This window comes from Equus caballus, chromosome 18 (genome assembly GCF_041296265.1).
Source record: "Equus caballus isolate H_3958 breed thoroughbred chromosome 18, TB-T2T, whole genome shotgun sequence".
Lineage (NCBI taxonomy): Eukaryota > Metazoa > Chordata > Mammalia > Perissodactyla > Equidae > Equus > Equus caballus.
In genome coordinates, this window is record NC_091701.1 from 1,068,309 (window position 1) to 1,084,479 (window position 16,171).

General features: G+C 39.5%; 1 protein-coding gene and 1 long non-coding RNA gene across 4 annotated transcripts in view; one reads left to right on the top strand and one right to left on the bottom strand.

Annotated features, from left to right (window-relative positions):
- The window catches only part of LOC111768856 (uncharacterized), a 229,988-nt gene that overhangs the window by 187,664 nt on the left and 26,153 nt on the right, over nt 1–16,171 (bottom strand). The window lies entirely within an intron of this gene.
- Nucleotides 1–16,171, top strand: part of ARHGEF4 (Rho guanine nucleotide exchange factor 4) — a 245,374-nt gene that overhangs the window by 112,184 nt on the left and 117,019 nt on the right. The window contains exon 3 of one of the 2 annotated variants that reach the window (XM_070242227.1): nt 1,821–2,123. The exons of the other annotated variant lie outside the window; for it this stretch is intronic. Within the exon in view, the coding sequence (XP_070098328.1) occupies nt 1,821–2,123 (303 nt within the window). The remainder of the gene's footprint in view (nt 1–1,820; nt 2,124–16,171) is intronic. 2 annotated transcript variants of the gene reach the window in all.

A 16,171-nucleotide genomic window follows, 5' to 3' on the forward strand; every position in this document is an offset into this window, starting at 1 on the left:
TTCTGATAAAAGTTGAGGATGAAACCATCACTGATGGCATCAAGCCAACAACTCAGGTATAGGCTGGTAGAAGACTAGGGTATAGTGTATTGGAAAAGTCCAAGTTTTCTTCTAGTTTGAAGTCAGTGAGCTCATCTCTAGTGGCAGTAAGTGGCATTCCTGGGGAAGCCCCAGCGTGAGGGTGGCTTGCCTTCCTTCCAGATAGCTTTATGTCACCTACTTACTAAATGGCCCTAGGAGGACCCAGCTTCCTTATCTGGTGTACATAAGATGTGTAACAGGGAGCCTTGCATAAAAATGTGCTCAATTAACATCCATCCCCTTTTAGGGGATGTCGAGAGTTTATAAAAGAGTCTGAGGTGTGGTCCTTGCTTAGTTATTTAGATGTTATTTCCACCCATGAAACAACAGAAAATTATACATTGAAGAATAGTGAATGGACATGGGATGTAGAATCAGAAGAATATGACACACAGAGCTGTGTGAACTCAGGTAATCACTTAAGCTCTCTAAGTTTCTATTACTCTATTTGTAGGATTTGGGTAATATACCAGCTGTTTCTAGACCACAGTGTAGTTGGGGAGAGAAAACTAAGTGAAAGCACTTTTTAAACTTCGAGAGATATTTGGGAAATAAAAAAAAAAGACACTGGTTCTCAATGTTGGGTGCATACTAGAATCACATAGAGAACTTTGAAAAGTCTAGTTCCCAGGGTGTACCCCAAAACCATTATGAACCATTTATGCCTCCTCTACCTTCTTTTCTTTCTCCATATGTGTGCATGTATATATGTGTGTGTACATATGTGTATACAGTCATGTTCTGCATAACAAACTTTCAGTCAACACCAGACAGCATATACATTGGTGGTCCCATAAGATTAGTACCATATAGCCTAGGTATGTAGTAGGCTATATACCATCTAGGTGTGTGTAAGTGCACTCTATGACATTCTCGCAACAACAAAATTGCCTAACAATGCATTTCTCAGAACAGATGCCCATTGTTAAGAAACACATAATTGTATATGTAAGTATATATAGGTGTGTATGTACATATGTATATAGACATGTGTGTATACATTTTTAAGGAAGATTCTTGAAATATATTTTTAAAATTTCACCTTTGTTTCTATCAAATAGTATACACAAAGTGCTTAGGGATGACATTCCAAAGAGATGCTGTGACGAGGTGTCCACCGGGATGGGGGTGGTTTGACTTGGAGAACACATGTGAAGAAAAGGGGTTCTTCTCCCAGTGGCCATAGAACACAGCACGGTCGTGTCCACACAAAGCCAAAGTATTCTGTTAGTGTGGACAAATTCGATTTAGAAATTCAGTTAGGGTGCCTGAGAGGGTAACTGTGACCTGGGACAAAGTGGCGGCAGCATAGGTAAGGTGCAGCTGTGCACACGTTTAGTTAGTGTCTGTGCTGAGAAGGAAGAAGTCATGAGTGCCTGTGTGTTTCTGTTCAAGTCTGTTCTCAGGGGACATTGTTCCAACAACAGCTTTTTGCCCCAACTGCTGACGTTTAAAAAGTATTCTGATGAGAATGCCAAGTTCAGTAATTACTTTTGAGTCCTAATTTTTTGATCAATGTAAAAGACTTGATTTTTTAAAATAGTCTTGAGAGAAGAAATTTTAACAGAAAAGATCTGTTTTGTTCCTAACCTTCATATTTTCCAAAATTACTGTGAATGAAGTATTTCACTGGAATCTGTATTTTGGGGATTAATCAAAACATGGGGTTATAACCAAAAGAAACTGAAAAGAGAGGACACCGTGTGCCCAGTTGATATGTTCTCCTCTCTGCTCTCCAGAACCACATGCCGTGGGAAGAACAACCAGGCAAGAAGCCCAGTTGCTCCCTCGGTCAGAAAGCTTTTCACATTGAGCCAGCCCAGAGACCATTCTCTACCACTGAGATGGTGACATGGACCCTCCCCTCTGTCTCTGCTGAGGACGTCCCCAGGGAGACTCCTCCAGAACCCAGAAGCATGCCTCAGCACTCACACAGTTTAGATGAGCTGTGGCTGGAGAAGACGCAGAGGAGGAAGCTGAAGCAGCAGGCCCAGGTTGAAAGGAAGATGCATGCAGGGATAGCACATGAAGATGGAGTGCAGGTAAGCAGTTCACATCCCTGTGTCATCAGGCACCTGATAGCCCCCTTCCTCTGCAGCTGCTTGCATTGCCTGAGCTTTCCCCTCTTTCCTGTGCTGTAGCTTGTCACCCTTGGGCCCTCTGGAAACGGCATGATGACACCCCCAGCCACTGCCTCTGCCCCAGTATAGCCTGCAGGAGAGACACTTCATAGTGGTGTGTCCCAGAGCCACAGAGCTTGTGGCTCCCCCTTCCCTCTCTGCCGTGTGTCTCTGCCTGCGTCCGGCCCTAGGCGAGGCAAGGAGCAGAACAGAAGAAGGCGGGGCCTGCCCACAAGCCCTTTCAGTACTACTTACCATTTAGTGAGGATCTACTCCGTGACACACACTGTGTTAGACACTGGACAGCATAATAATCATAGCAGTGCATGATGTTCGGATATAACAATCTTAAATGAATTAAATAATTATATTAAGTCAATTAAATTTTGTCTCTAGGGACATTTTGACACCGTTATTTTTGCATGAAACTGTCAGCCTATTAAAAATTGACTTCATAGTATACACAGCATCCCTTTCCCCAGTCCCTGACTCTGTTTCTTGTTCTTTCCCTTTATAAAATAGCAGTATTTTTTATCATCAAGTATTTGTGAAGTATACATCCCTGAGTTGCACTTCAACCCTGAATACCTACTTTTTTTAATTGATGTGACATTCACATAAGATTAGCCATGTACATAAAGTGTAAAATTCAGCGGCATCTAGTAGATTCACAAAGTTTTGCAAGCATCACCTCTGTCTAGTTCCAAGACATTTTCATCATCTCAAAAGGAAACTCCATAATCATTAAGTAGTCATTACCCATTTCCGCTTCCCAGACCCTGGCAAGCACTCATCTGCTTTCTGTCCCCGTGGATTTGCCTACTTTGTACGTCTTATATAAATGGAATCATATAATAGGTGACCTTTTGTGTCTGGCTTCTTTCACTCACCATAATGTTTTTGAGTTTCATCTATATTGTAGCATATATCAGTACTTCATTCCTTTTTATGACTGAATAATATTCCACTGTATGGATATATTTGATTTTGTACATCGTTCATCCATTGATAGAAATTTGGGTTGTCTTCACTTTTCGGCTATTGTAAATAGTGCTGTCAGGAACATTGTGTGCGTGCTTTTGTTTTAATACATGTTTTCTGTCTTTTTGGGTGTATACCTAGGAGTGAAATTGCTGGGACATAGGGTAATTCTACGATTAACTTTTTGAGGAACTGCCAAACTGTTGTCCACACTGGCCTCATCATTTTACATTCCCACCAGCAATCTATGAGGGTTGCAAGTTCTCCACACCCTCGCCAACACTTACTGTTTTGTTTTGTTTTGTGTTGTTTTGTTTAAATTATACCACCCTAGTGGGTCAGAATGGTACCTCATCATTGTTTGATTTGCATTTTCGTAATGACTAAAGTTGAGCACATTTTCCTATGCTTGCTGGATATTTGTATATCTTCTTTGGAGAAATATCTATTCAAGTCCTTTGCCCATTTTTTAATTGGGTGGTTTTGTGGATGTAGTAAGAGTTCTTTATATAATTAGATACTAGACCCTTATCAAATAAGTTATTTGCAAATATTTTCTCCCATCTCTGGGTTGGCCTTCACTTTCTTGATTGTGTGTGTCTACTGATGCAGAAAAGTATTTAATTTTGATGTAATCCAATTTATCTATTTTTTCTTTTGTTGCTTGTGAATTTCGTGTCATGTCTAAGTGTCCATTGCCAAATCCAAGGTCAGAAAGATTTATTTGTGTGCTTCCTTCTAAGACTTTATACCTTTTGCTCTTACATTTAGGTTTTGATTCGCTTTGAATTAATTTTGGGGTTTTGTGTGAGGTAGAGATCCAACTTCAGTCTTTCCCATGTAGATACCTTGTCGTCTTAGTACCTACTTGTTGAAGAGACTATTCTTTCCCTCATTGAATGGTCTTGGCACCCTTGTAAAACATCAAATGACCTTAGATGTTTGGGTTTATTTCTAGACTCTCAATTCTATTGTATTGGTCTATATGTCTATCCTTGTGCCAGTACGACACTGTTTTAATTACTGTAGCTATGTATTAAGTTCTGAAGTTGGGATTTGTGAGTCCTCTTGTTATTTTTCAAGATTTTTTTTTTGGCTGTTTGCTGTTCCTTGAAATTCCAAATGAATCTTAGAATCAGTTGTTCCATTTCTGGAAAAAAACAAGGCCACTGGGATTTTTTCAGGATTATTTTGAATCTGTAGATCACTTTGGAGAGTACTGCCTTCTTAACAATATTAAATTTTTGAATCCATGAACACAGGATGTTGTTCCTGTGTTGCTTAGGTGTTCTTTAACTGCTTTTAGCAATGTTTTGTAGTTTTCACCATATGAGTCTTACACATCCTTGGCTAAAATGTTTCCTAAGTATTTTATTCTTTTTGATGCTACTGTAAATGGGATTGTTTTCTTAATTTCATTTTTGGATTGTTCACTGCTAGTGTATAGAAATACAATGGGTATTTGTATATTGATCTTGTACCCTGCAGTTTTGCTGAATTTATTAGCTCTAAGAGTATTTTTGGCTATTTAGAAATTTCCCTAGATAATATACAGATCCTATACATTTTTAAAATTTATACCTTTGTATTTAATTTTCTTATAGATTATTATAAATGGTATTATATTTTTCATTTAATTTTCTACAAGTTGATTCTTAGAATATTGAAATATTATTAATTTTTATGTGTTGATCCTGTGACCTTGCTAAATTCACTTACTGGTTCCAGGAATTTTTTTAAAGACTCCTTGGGATTTTCTATGTAGACAGTCACATCACCTGCAGGAGGAAACAGTTTTATTTCTTCCTTTCTAAGTTGTATGCCTTCTTTTTCCCCTTGTCTTATTGCAGTGGCTAGGAATTCCAGTAGTGTGTTGAATAAGAGTGGCCTTATTCCCTTTCTTTCACTATGAAGTATGATGTTAGCTATAGTGTTTTTATAGAATCTCAAATTGAGGAATTTCCCCTCTGTTCCTAGTTTCCAGAATTTCGTTTTTGAAATCATGAATGTGTGCTAGCTTTTCCAAAAACTTTTTCTGTGTCAAGTGATATCATTTTATGTTCTCTTCTTTAGTCTCTTGATATGGTAGATTATATTAATTGATTTTTTGTATGTTGAATCAGCTTTGTATACCTGGAACAAATCTCACTCGATCATGGAGTATATATGGAATGTACAATTTTTTTAAAACTTTTTATTGAGATTATGATAGTTTACAATCTTGTGAAATTTCAGTTGTACATTATTGTTTGTCAGTCATGTTGTAGGTGCACCCCTACGTCCTTTGTGCCCACCCCCACCTCCCCTTTCCCCTGGTAGCCACTAATCTGTTCTCTTTGTCTACATGTTTAACTTCCACATATGAGTGGAGTCATACAGAGATTGTCTTTTCCTATCTGGCTTATTTCACTTAACATAATTCCCTGAAGGTCCATCCATGTTGCTGTGAATGGGATGATTGTATCCTTTTTTATGGCTGAGTGGTATTACATTGTATATATATATACCATATCTTCTTTATCCAATCATCAGTTGACAGGCACTTAGGTTGCTTCCATGTCTTGGCTATTGTAAATAATGCTGCAGTGAACATTGGGGTGCATAGGACTTTTGGAATTGCTGATTTCAAGCTCTTTGGGTAGATACCCAGTAGTGGAATGGCTGGGTCATATGGTATTTCTATTTTTAATTTTTTGAGAAATCTCCATACTGTTTTCCATAGTGCTGCACCAGTCTGCATTCCCACCAGCAGTGTATGAGGGCTCCTTTTCCTCCACAACCTCTCCAACATTTGTTACTTTTTGTTTTGGTTATTTTTGCCATTCTAATGGTTGTAAGGTGATATCTTAGTGTAGTTTTGATTTGCATTTCCCTGATGATCAGTGAGGATGAACATCTTCTCATGTGCCTATTGGCTATCCATATATCTTCTCTGGAGAAATGTCTGTTCATGTCCCCTGCTCATTTTTTGATCAGGTTGTTTGATTTTTTGTTGTTGAGTTGTGTGAGTTCTTTACATATTTTGGAGATTAACCCTTTGTCATATATATAACTTGCAAATATTTTTTCCCAATTAGCGGGTTGATTTTTGGTTTCAATCCTGTTTTCTTGCCTTGAAGAAGCTCTTTAGTCTGATGAAGTCCCATTTGTTTATTCTTTCTATTGTTTCCCTTGTCTGAGAAGACATGGTGTCTGAAAAGATCCTTTTGATACTGATGTCAAAGAGTGTACTGCCTATATTTTCTTCTAGAAGCCTTATGGTTTCAGGTCTTACCTTCAGGTTTTTGATCCATTTAGAGTTTATTTTTGTGAATGGTGAAGAAGAATGGTCAATTTTCATTCTTTTACATGTGGCTTTCCAGTTTTCCCAGCACCATTTGTTGAAAAGACTTTATTTTCTCCATTGTATGCCCTCAGCTCTGAAGATTAGCTATGCATAGATGTGTGGTTTTATCTCTGGGCTTTCAATTCTGTTCCATTGATCTGTGCACCTGTTTTTGTACCAGTACCAGGCTGTTTTGATTACTGTAGCTTTGTAGTATGTTTTGAAGTCAGTGATTGTGATGCCTCCAGCTTTGTTCTTCTTTCTCAGGATTGCTTTAGCAATTCGGGGTCTTTTGTTGCCCCATATGAATTTAAGGATTCTTTGTTCTATTTCTGTAAAGAATGTCATTGGTATTCTGATTGGGATTGAGTTGAATCTGGAGATTGCTTCAGGTAGTATGGACATTTTAACGATGTTTATTCTTCCAATCCATGTGCATGGAATGTCTTTCCATCTCTTTATGTCGTCATCAATCTCTTTCAGGAAAGTCTTGTAGTTTTCGTTGTATAGGTCTTTCACTTCCTTAGTTAAATTCACCCCAAGGTATTTTATTCTTTTTGTTGCGATTGTGAATGGTATTGTATTCTTGAGTTCTTTTTCTGTTAGCCTGTTATTAGAATATAGAAATGCTACTGACTTATGTAAGTTGATTATATACCCTGCAACTTTGCTGTAGTTGTTGATTATTTCTAATAGTTTTCCAATGGATTCTTTGGGTTTTTCTATATATAAGATCATGTCATCTGCAAACAGCAAGACTTTCACTTCTTCCCTCCCTATTTGGATTCCTTTTATTCCTTTCTCTTGTCTAATTGCTCTGGGCAAAACCTCCAGTACTATGTTGAATAAGAGTGGTGATAGAGGGCATCCTTGTCTCATTCCTGTTTTCAGGGGGATGGCGCTCAGTTTTTGCCCATTGAGTATGATGTTGGCTGTGGGTTTGTCATATATGGCCTTTATTATGTTGAGGTAATTTCCTTCTATCCCCATTTTGTTAAGAGTTTTTCTCATAAATGACCATTGGATCTTGTGAAATGCTTTCTCTGCATCTATTGAGATGATCATGTGGTTATTTTCCTCAGTTTGTTGATGTGGTGTATCATGTTGATTGATTTGCGGATGTTGAACCATCCCTGTGTCCCTGGTATGAATCCCACTTGATCGTGATGTGTGATCCTTTTGATGTATTGCTGAATTCGGGTTGCCAAAGTTTTCTTGAGAATTTTTGCATCTGTGTTCATCAGTGGTATTGGCCTATAGTTCTCCTTTTTCGTGCTGTCCTTGTCAGGCTTTGGTATCAGCATGATGTTGGCCTCGTAGAATGTGTTACGAAGTGCTCCATCCTCCCTAATTTTTTGGAATAGCCTGAGAAGGATAGGTATTAACTCCTCTCTGAAAGTTTGTTAGAATTGCCCAGGAAACCCATCTGGTCCTGGGGTTTTATTCTTTGGGACGCTTTTAATTGCTGTTTCAATCTCTTTCCTTGTGATTGGTCTGTTCAGATTGTCTGTTTCTTCTTCACTCAGCTTTGGGAGGTTGTAAGAGTCTAAGAATTTATCCATTTCCTCTAGGTTATCCATTTTGTTGGCATATAGTTTTTTGGAGTATTCTCTTATAATCCGTTGTATTTCCATGGAGTCTGTTATTTCTCCTCTTTCATTTCTGATTTTGTTTGTTTGAGCTTTCTCTCTTTTTTTCTTTGTAAGTCTGGCTAGGGGTTTGTCAATTCTATTTATCTTCTCAAAGAACAAGCTCTTTGTTACACTGATCCTTTCTACTGCCTTTTTTGTTTCAAAAGCATTTATTTCTGCTCCGATTTTTATTATTTCTCTCCTTTTGCTGACTTTGGGCTTTGTTTGTCCTTCTTTTTATAATTCAGTTAGGTGTAATTTGAGATTGCTTATTTTGGATTTTTCTTCTTTGTTAAGGTGAGCCTGTATTGCAATAAATTTCCCTCTTAATATAGCTTTTGCTGTATCCCATATGAGTTGGTATGGCATGTTATCATCTTCATTTGTCTCCAGATATTTTTTGATTTCTTCTTTAATTTCTTCAATGATCCATTGCTTGTTCAATAGTATGTTGTTTAGTCTCCACATCTTTGTCCCTTTCTCAGCTCTTTTCTTGTAATTAATTTCTAGCTTTATAGCATTATGATCAGAGAAGATGCTTGTTATTATTTCAATTTTTTTAAATTTATAGAGGCTTGCCTTGTTTCCCAGTATGTGGTTAATCCTTGAGAATGTTCCATGTGCACTTGTGAAGAATGTGTATTCTGCTGTTTTTGGGTGGAGTGTTCTATGTATGTCTATTAAGTCCAACTGGTTTAGCTTTTCATTTAATTCCACTGTTTCCTTGTTGATTTTCTGTCTGGATGATTTGTCCAATGATGTGAGTGGGGTGTTGAGGTCCCCTACTATTATTGTGTTATTTTGATATCTTCTTTTAGGTTTGTTAATAGTTGCTTTATGAACTTTGGTGCTCCTGTGTTGGGTGCATAGATATCTATAAGCGTTATTTCTTCTTGATGGAGTGTCCCTTTGATCATTATATACTGCTCCTCTTTGTCTCTCTTTACCTGCCTTATCTTGAAGTCTCCTTTGTCTGATATAAGTATTGCAACACCTGCTTTCTTTTGTTTGCCATTAGCATGGAGTATTGTCTTCTACCCCTTCACTCTGAGCCTGTATTTGTCATTGGAGCTAAGATGTGTTTCCTGGAGGCAACAAATTGTTGGATCTTGTTCTTTAATCTATCTTGCCACTTTGTGTCTTTTATTGGAGAGTTCAATCCGTTTACATTGAGGGTGATTATTGATGTATGAGGGCTTAATGCTGTTGTTCTGGCACTCATTTTCCGGTTTTCCTGCATTTCCTTTGTTTCTCATCCTGTATGTTTTGGTCTACCCATTGATTACTGCAGTTTCTTATGCTGTCTTTCTTAGTTTTTTCCTTATTTATTTTTTGTGTCTCTGTTCTGCTTTTTAGTTTAGTGGCTACCCTGAAGTTTGTATTCAGAATCTCGTGTATAACATAGCCCATTTTCTGATGGCCTCTTATTTCCTTAGTCTAAAGTGATTCAGTCCCTTTCCTCCTTCCCTCCTAAGTTATTATTCTCATATCTTATTCCAACTTGTGTTGTGAGTTTCCAGTTAAAGTGACAAGATCGTCTTTGTTTTTGGTGTTTTCCTTCCCTTTATCCTAATGCTATAGTTGAATATTTGCTACCCTATTCTGATTCTATCTGTTTGTCTCCTTACTCTGTGTTTTGTGACCCCTTTCTCCCTTTTTCCCTTTTTTTCAGGTATGTGGGCCTTCTTGAGGATTTCTTGTAGGGGGCGGGTCTCATGGCTACGAAGTCCCTTAGCTTTTGTTTATCTGGGAAAGATTTAATTTCTCCCTCATATCTGAAAGTTATTTTTGCTGGATAGAGTATTCCTGGCTGAAGATTCTTGCCTTTTAAAGTTTTGAATATGTCATTCCATCCTCTCCTAGCTTGTAAGGTTTCTGCAGAGAAATCTGCTGAAAGCCTGATAGGGGTTCCTTTGTAGGTTATTTTCTTCTGCCTTGCTGCCCTGAGTATTCTTTCTTTGTCATTCATTTTTGCCAGTTTTACTACTATATGCCTTGCAGTAGATCTTTTTACATTGACAAATCTAGGAGATCTGGAAACTTCCTCTACACACATTTCCCTCTCATTCCCTAGATTTGGGAAGTTCTCTGCTATTATTTCTTTGAGCACACGTTCTGCTCCATTCTCCTTCTCTGCACCTTCTTGGAGACCTATAATTCTTATGCTGTGTTTCCTCATTGAGTCGGATATTTCTCGGAGAATTTCTTCATTTCTTTTTAGTCTCAGTTCTCTCTCCTCCCCTGTCTGGAGCATTTCAACATGTCTATATTCAATTATGCTGATTCACTCCTCTATGGTGTCCACATGAGCATTCAGGGAATCCATATTTTGTTTTATCTCTTCCATTGTGTCTTTTGTCTCTAGTATTTCTCATTGATTCTTCTCTATAGTTTCAATCTCTTTTGTGAAGTAGCTCCTGAATTCGTTGAATTGTTTCTATATATTCTCTTTTACCTCACTGACTTTTTTGATGATAGCTATTCTGAATTCATTGTCATTTAGCTTACTTATTTCTGAGTCCTCAGGACATAATTCTGGGTATTTATTGTTTTTCCTCTGGTCTGGAGTTTTGATGAATTGCCTGATGCTGGAAGTTTGCTCTTTCTCATTCTGACCTTATTCGGTTGCAGTTACAGTCTATCACTACTGGGTTTGCATCGAGAGCCGTGTATTCTGAGTGGCCCGCCCTCAGCCAAGATGGCACAGCACAGCACAGGTGGGGGGTGGATTTTCTTTTGCGGGCAGTCCCCAGTTTCCCAATCAGCTCTCACTATCTGGTTTCCTGGTGTCCTAGTCTGATGAGGTCACCCCACGTGAAAGCTTTCACCCTGTTAGAGGGCTTCCCTCTAGACTGCATGGGTGCTAGGGAGTCCTGGGTGATCCCGCAGCTGCGTGGCTCCTCCCCCGCTCCTTCCCTCATGGAGCCGCCAATGGCAGTGATCCCAGTCTTTAGGGGAGGGAGCAAAGTTGTCTCTTACCCCGTTCCAACTCCTCCCAGGGGGGCTCCAGCCTCTCCACCCTCCATTGTTTAGCTGCCTTGACTCTCTGGGGACTCCTGTGCTATTAGGGTATTTTCTGTTGGAATATTGTTGCTCCTTTTTGTTGTATGTTGGAGGGGAGAGAGTCTCAGGCAAGCTCACTCTGCCATGACGCTGGAATGTATAATTTTTATATATTCCTGGATTAATTTGCTAATATTTTGTTGAGATCTTTTGCAGCTAAGCTCATGTTTGTACTATCTGTTTGGTATCAGGGCAATATGGACCTCATAAAATGAATCCTCATAAAATGAATTGAGAAGTGTTCGTTCTCTTCTATATTCTTGAACAGATTGTGTAAAATTGGTTTTCTTGCTGTGAAGTCTGCTTTGATATTAATATAAGCACTTTTTTGATTAGTGCTGTCTCCTCACAGGCCAGAAAGAGAGATCACCTCTCTCGTGTCTCTTCTTAAAAGGCACTGATCCATTTATGAGGGCTTCACCTTCATGACCTAATTACCTCCTCCAGATATGATCACACTGGGGATTAGGGTTTAAGATGAAGTGAAGTGGGGGCGGGACACAAACATTCAGTTCATAGCACTTAGCTTCTCGAATTTGTAGTTTTTATGTCTTTCACCAAATGTGGGAAGCGTTCAGCCATTATTTCTTTAAATACTGTTTAAGTCCCATTCTCTCTCTCTCCTCTCCTTCTAGCACTCTGCTCTTATGTTACTATCCCACAGGGGTCTGAGACTCTCTTCATTTTGTTTCCATCTATTTTTCTCTCTGTTGTTCAGAAAGAGCAAATTCTATTGATGTGTCTTCAGGTTCAATGATTTTATCCTCTGTCATCTTCACTGTATTACTAAGCCTATTCAGTAGCTTTTTTGTGCCATTTATTTAATTATTTACTTTCCATTTCTGTAAGTTCCATTTGGTTCTTTGTACAACTTCTTTTTCTATTTTTTATTTGTTTCAAGAAAACATGTAATTGATTGTTCAATATTTTTTATAATGATTGCTTTACCTTGTCAGATAATCCAGCATCAGATTCATCTCAGTGTTGGCATGTTGATTGTCTTTTCTCATTCATTTTGTGATTTCCTGTTTCTTGGTATAATGAGTGATTTTCTATTATGTCCTGGATATTATGTTATGAGACTCTGAATCCTACTTTATCTTCTTATTTTTGGCAGTCAGTCCCCTGAAAAAAGCTGGGCTTCTCTGCAGTGGGTGGACTGGAAGCTCAGCTCCCCCTCAGCCCTGCTGACAACTTCCTGGCAGAAGTAGGGCACCAAGTCTACTACCTCATCACCTTCAACGTGTAGGGTCAGCTCCCAGCTGGGCCCTGCTGACCTTAGGAGAGGGGGAACAAAGTGCAGTGCCAGCTTGTCCCGCCTCTCACCACTTTGTTCTGCCTCATTGCTGCCCAGTGAGTATGGAGGTTCATCTCTCCTATCTTTCTGACACTAGGGTAGGTGATATTGGAGTGGTGATTAGTCCTGATTTGCATGACATCATTCAGTCTTGTGGATGCCAAGTGTGGTGGAGGATCACCCTGGCTGCAGCCCACTAACACCAGAGTGAGGGTGGTGAAACCTAGTGGTGAGTTGCCCCACCTCACATTGCCTGATTATCCACTGGATCCACTGACACTACCCTGGCAAGTGAATTGGATCACCACTGCTTGCTTCTCCCAGACAAAGAATGGAAGATCAGTGCCCTGCCTGGCCTGCTAATACCACCCAGTGGGGAAATTGGAGCGCCACCTGCCTCTGCCTGGTAGGGAATGGAAACTCCCCCCTCACTTCCATTGACACCACTGAGTGGGAGAATTGGAGCACTACCTGCTTACCCTAGGTGGAGAATGGGAGACTGGCTGCCTGTTCAGCTCCACCAAACTTCCGAGAGGGGAATTGCAGCGTGCTTCCTTCTGCCAGGCAGGAAGGTGGAGTGAAAGATTAACTCTCTGCTTGCCACCACTTTCATGTCATGCTCTCTGTCCCCTTTCATCCAAGAGGGCAGTGATTTTCCTAGTATAAAATTCTCAAGGACCTTCTGGGCCTCCCATGTATGTCATGGGGATTCATTCCATTAAACAAGAGACTTTTTCACAGATATTTCCTAAATAACCTTATCTCTATTTTTGGCTTCTTCTGAGATGGCTGAGGGGAATCTATGATCACATCCTTAGTGTCTTCAAAGACCCATTTTTATGACTGAATACTCTGACTTTTGATCTTTCTGAGGTATTAGCAAAAGGTTGTCTATCCACACTCTCAGCTTTTTCCCTAGACCTAGTTTTCTGAAACTGAATCTCTTAATTTTAGTATCTTTTACCACCTGGACAAGCTGAGAATTTCCCAAATCATCAAGCCCCAGTTCCTTGTTATTTAACAGTTCTTCTCTCCATTTATCTCTTTCTTCTTGCATTTTACTACAAGGAGCAAGAGGAAACCAGGCTGCAACTTCAACACTTTGCTTGGAAATCTCCTCAATTGAACATCCAAGTTCATCATATACCACTTCTGCTTTCCACATAACTGCAGGGCAAAGTTCTGCCAAACTCTACCACTAAATGACAAGGACTCACCTCCATTTTCCTCCACCTTCTGGGCCCTCATTAGAAGCACCTTTAATGTCCATATTTCTACTAACAGTCTGTTCACAACAATTTAGGTGTTCTCTAGAGCAATTTATGTTTTCTCTACCATGCTCCTCACTTCCTTCTGAGTCTTCACTGGCAGGCATCACTTTAGCATCCATTTTCCTACTAACACTCTGTCCAAGGCAATCTAGGTTTTTTCCATCATGCTTTTCCCAATTCTTCCAGCCACTGACCACTGCCCGATTCCAAAGTCACTTCCACATTTTTAGATATTTGTTACAGTTACACTCCACTTCCAGGTACCAAAGTCTCTATTAGTTTCCTATTTCTGCTATAACAAATTACCACAAATCTAACAGCATATACCAACACAAATCTATTACCTTACATTTGTGTAGATTAGAAGACTGACATAGCTCTGACTGAGTTAAAATCATGCTATCAGTAAGGCTGTGTTCCTTTCTTGAGGCATTAGGGGGGAATCCATTTCTTGCCTTTTCCAGCTTCTAGAGACTGCCATATTCTTTGATTCCTGACCCCTCCTGCATCTTCAAAGTCAGCAATGTGGCATCTCTGGCCATTCTGTAGTTATATCTCCCTCTAGCCCTGACCTCAGCTGGGAAAGGTTCTGTTAAGCACTCATGATTAGGTTAAGCCCACTTGGGTAATCTCCCTACCTCAAGATCCTTAACCTTAATCTGCAGTCACTTTGCCCTGTAAGATAACAGGCAGGGATTAGGTTGGGTATACAGAGAGCATTATTCTGCCTACCACATCCACTCTTTTCCTAGTGTTTTAGCTAGGGGAAACAAGCTTTTCTTGGAGCTTTTTTCATGTGTGCTTGTTGTTGGTTCTGGGTTGGAGGCTTCTGCAGTGCCTTGTCTGGGACATATGAGGCAATAAGGAAATTCAGGTCACTCAGCACCCAAAGTCCTGACGTCTCTAGGAAGCCCACCTTCTTTCCACCTTGCAGCATCTTCCTATGCTTGTTTGTTATGTTATATCTAGAAATTTTAGTTGAAAGAGGAAGGACCTTGGAAGAATGGGGCTACTCCATCTTAGCAGAACTGGAAGTCTCCAAAAGTTCAGTTTTAAGAACTAAGTTGTTTTTTGGGAGGAGGGGAGTCTCCAAGACCACCCACACATTCAGTGATTTGCCAGGAAGACTCATGGGACTCAGCATAAAATCATACTTATGGATAAGGCTTATTACAGTGAAAGGATATATGGCAGGATCAGCATGGGAAAAAGACACAGGTCGAGTCGGAATAAATAATCCATGCAGGCTTCTTTATGCTTTCTCCCTTCTGTGAGGATGCACATTGAACATGCTTCTTTCTCCAGCAGAAAAAAAATGCAGTAACATGTACCCAGTGCTTCTGTCCAGGGAAGCCCATTAGTCACTGAGAGCTCAAGATTTTTATTGGAGGCTAGTCATGTAGGCACTCCCTGCCTAGCACATACCAAATTAGAAGGAAGGCAGGTGTTTGGCATAAAGCACGTTATACAATTGAGACCTGTAAGATCTCATTTTAATTAGCTGATATATAAAAATTGTACAGACCGTCTAGGCACAGTGAACCATCCTTATCAGTTACGGAACAGTTTGAGTGCCAAGTTTCCAGATGCTAGCCAAGAGCTAACCTTACACACAGGCCTTCTAAAGATAACAGCCTCAGATCTGCTATATTAGCTCTTTTCTGCATACAATTAACAAACTTATTTGACATATTATCAAACAGTACATCCAGACAACAACATAAGTGGAATAGCCAAATAGCTGAGGACCTTGCCAAATCCCACACCAGGGAAAATACTATAACTGGGAATAGAATGAAGAATGGGGTGAGATTCAGAACTGGGGATAATGCACAATATCAGCTCACTTTTTACAAAGTACTTTTTGCCTTTTGACTATAACTCTCAAGGTGGGGTATGAGAGGATAGGGGACAGTTATATACAAATAAAGGTCAGAGATATAAGCTGAACATACTACTTTTTAAATTAAAAGTATTGTTTTATATTTTGAAGTGACTATTTTGATGCAGCTGCCACTACAAACGGGCCATGTCAAGGGAGTATGTCAAAAAGGTTGAAGTCATCCCATGGATATGTCCAGTTTTGTGATCACGACAATTCTGTGATTCAGTTGTCATGTGCCTTACTTTACAGATGAGGAAGCTGAGATTCAGAGACAGTAAGAAACCTGCCAAATTTTAAGGTGATACATTGGCAGGGACAACACGTGAACTCCTATTTGTGTGTCTCCAAGGACTCTGTTCTTTCTACTTGCACTGTTTTATGTAGGTTATGGATAGATGGGATGAAACTACACATTTTTTACCCTAAGTTCTCATTTTAATTAACTTACATTAAAAAATGTTTGAAAACTGTGTAAACACATATGGCAGAAGCAGATGCAGCACATTTAGTGTGGCAC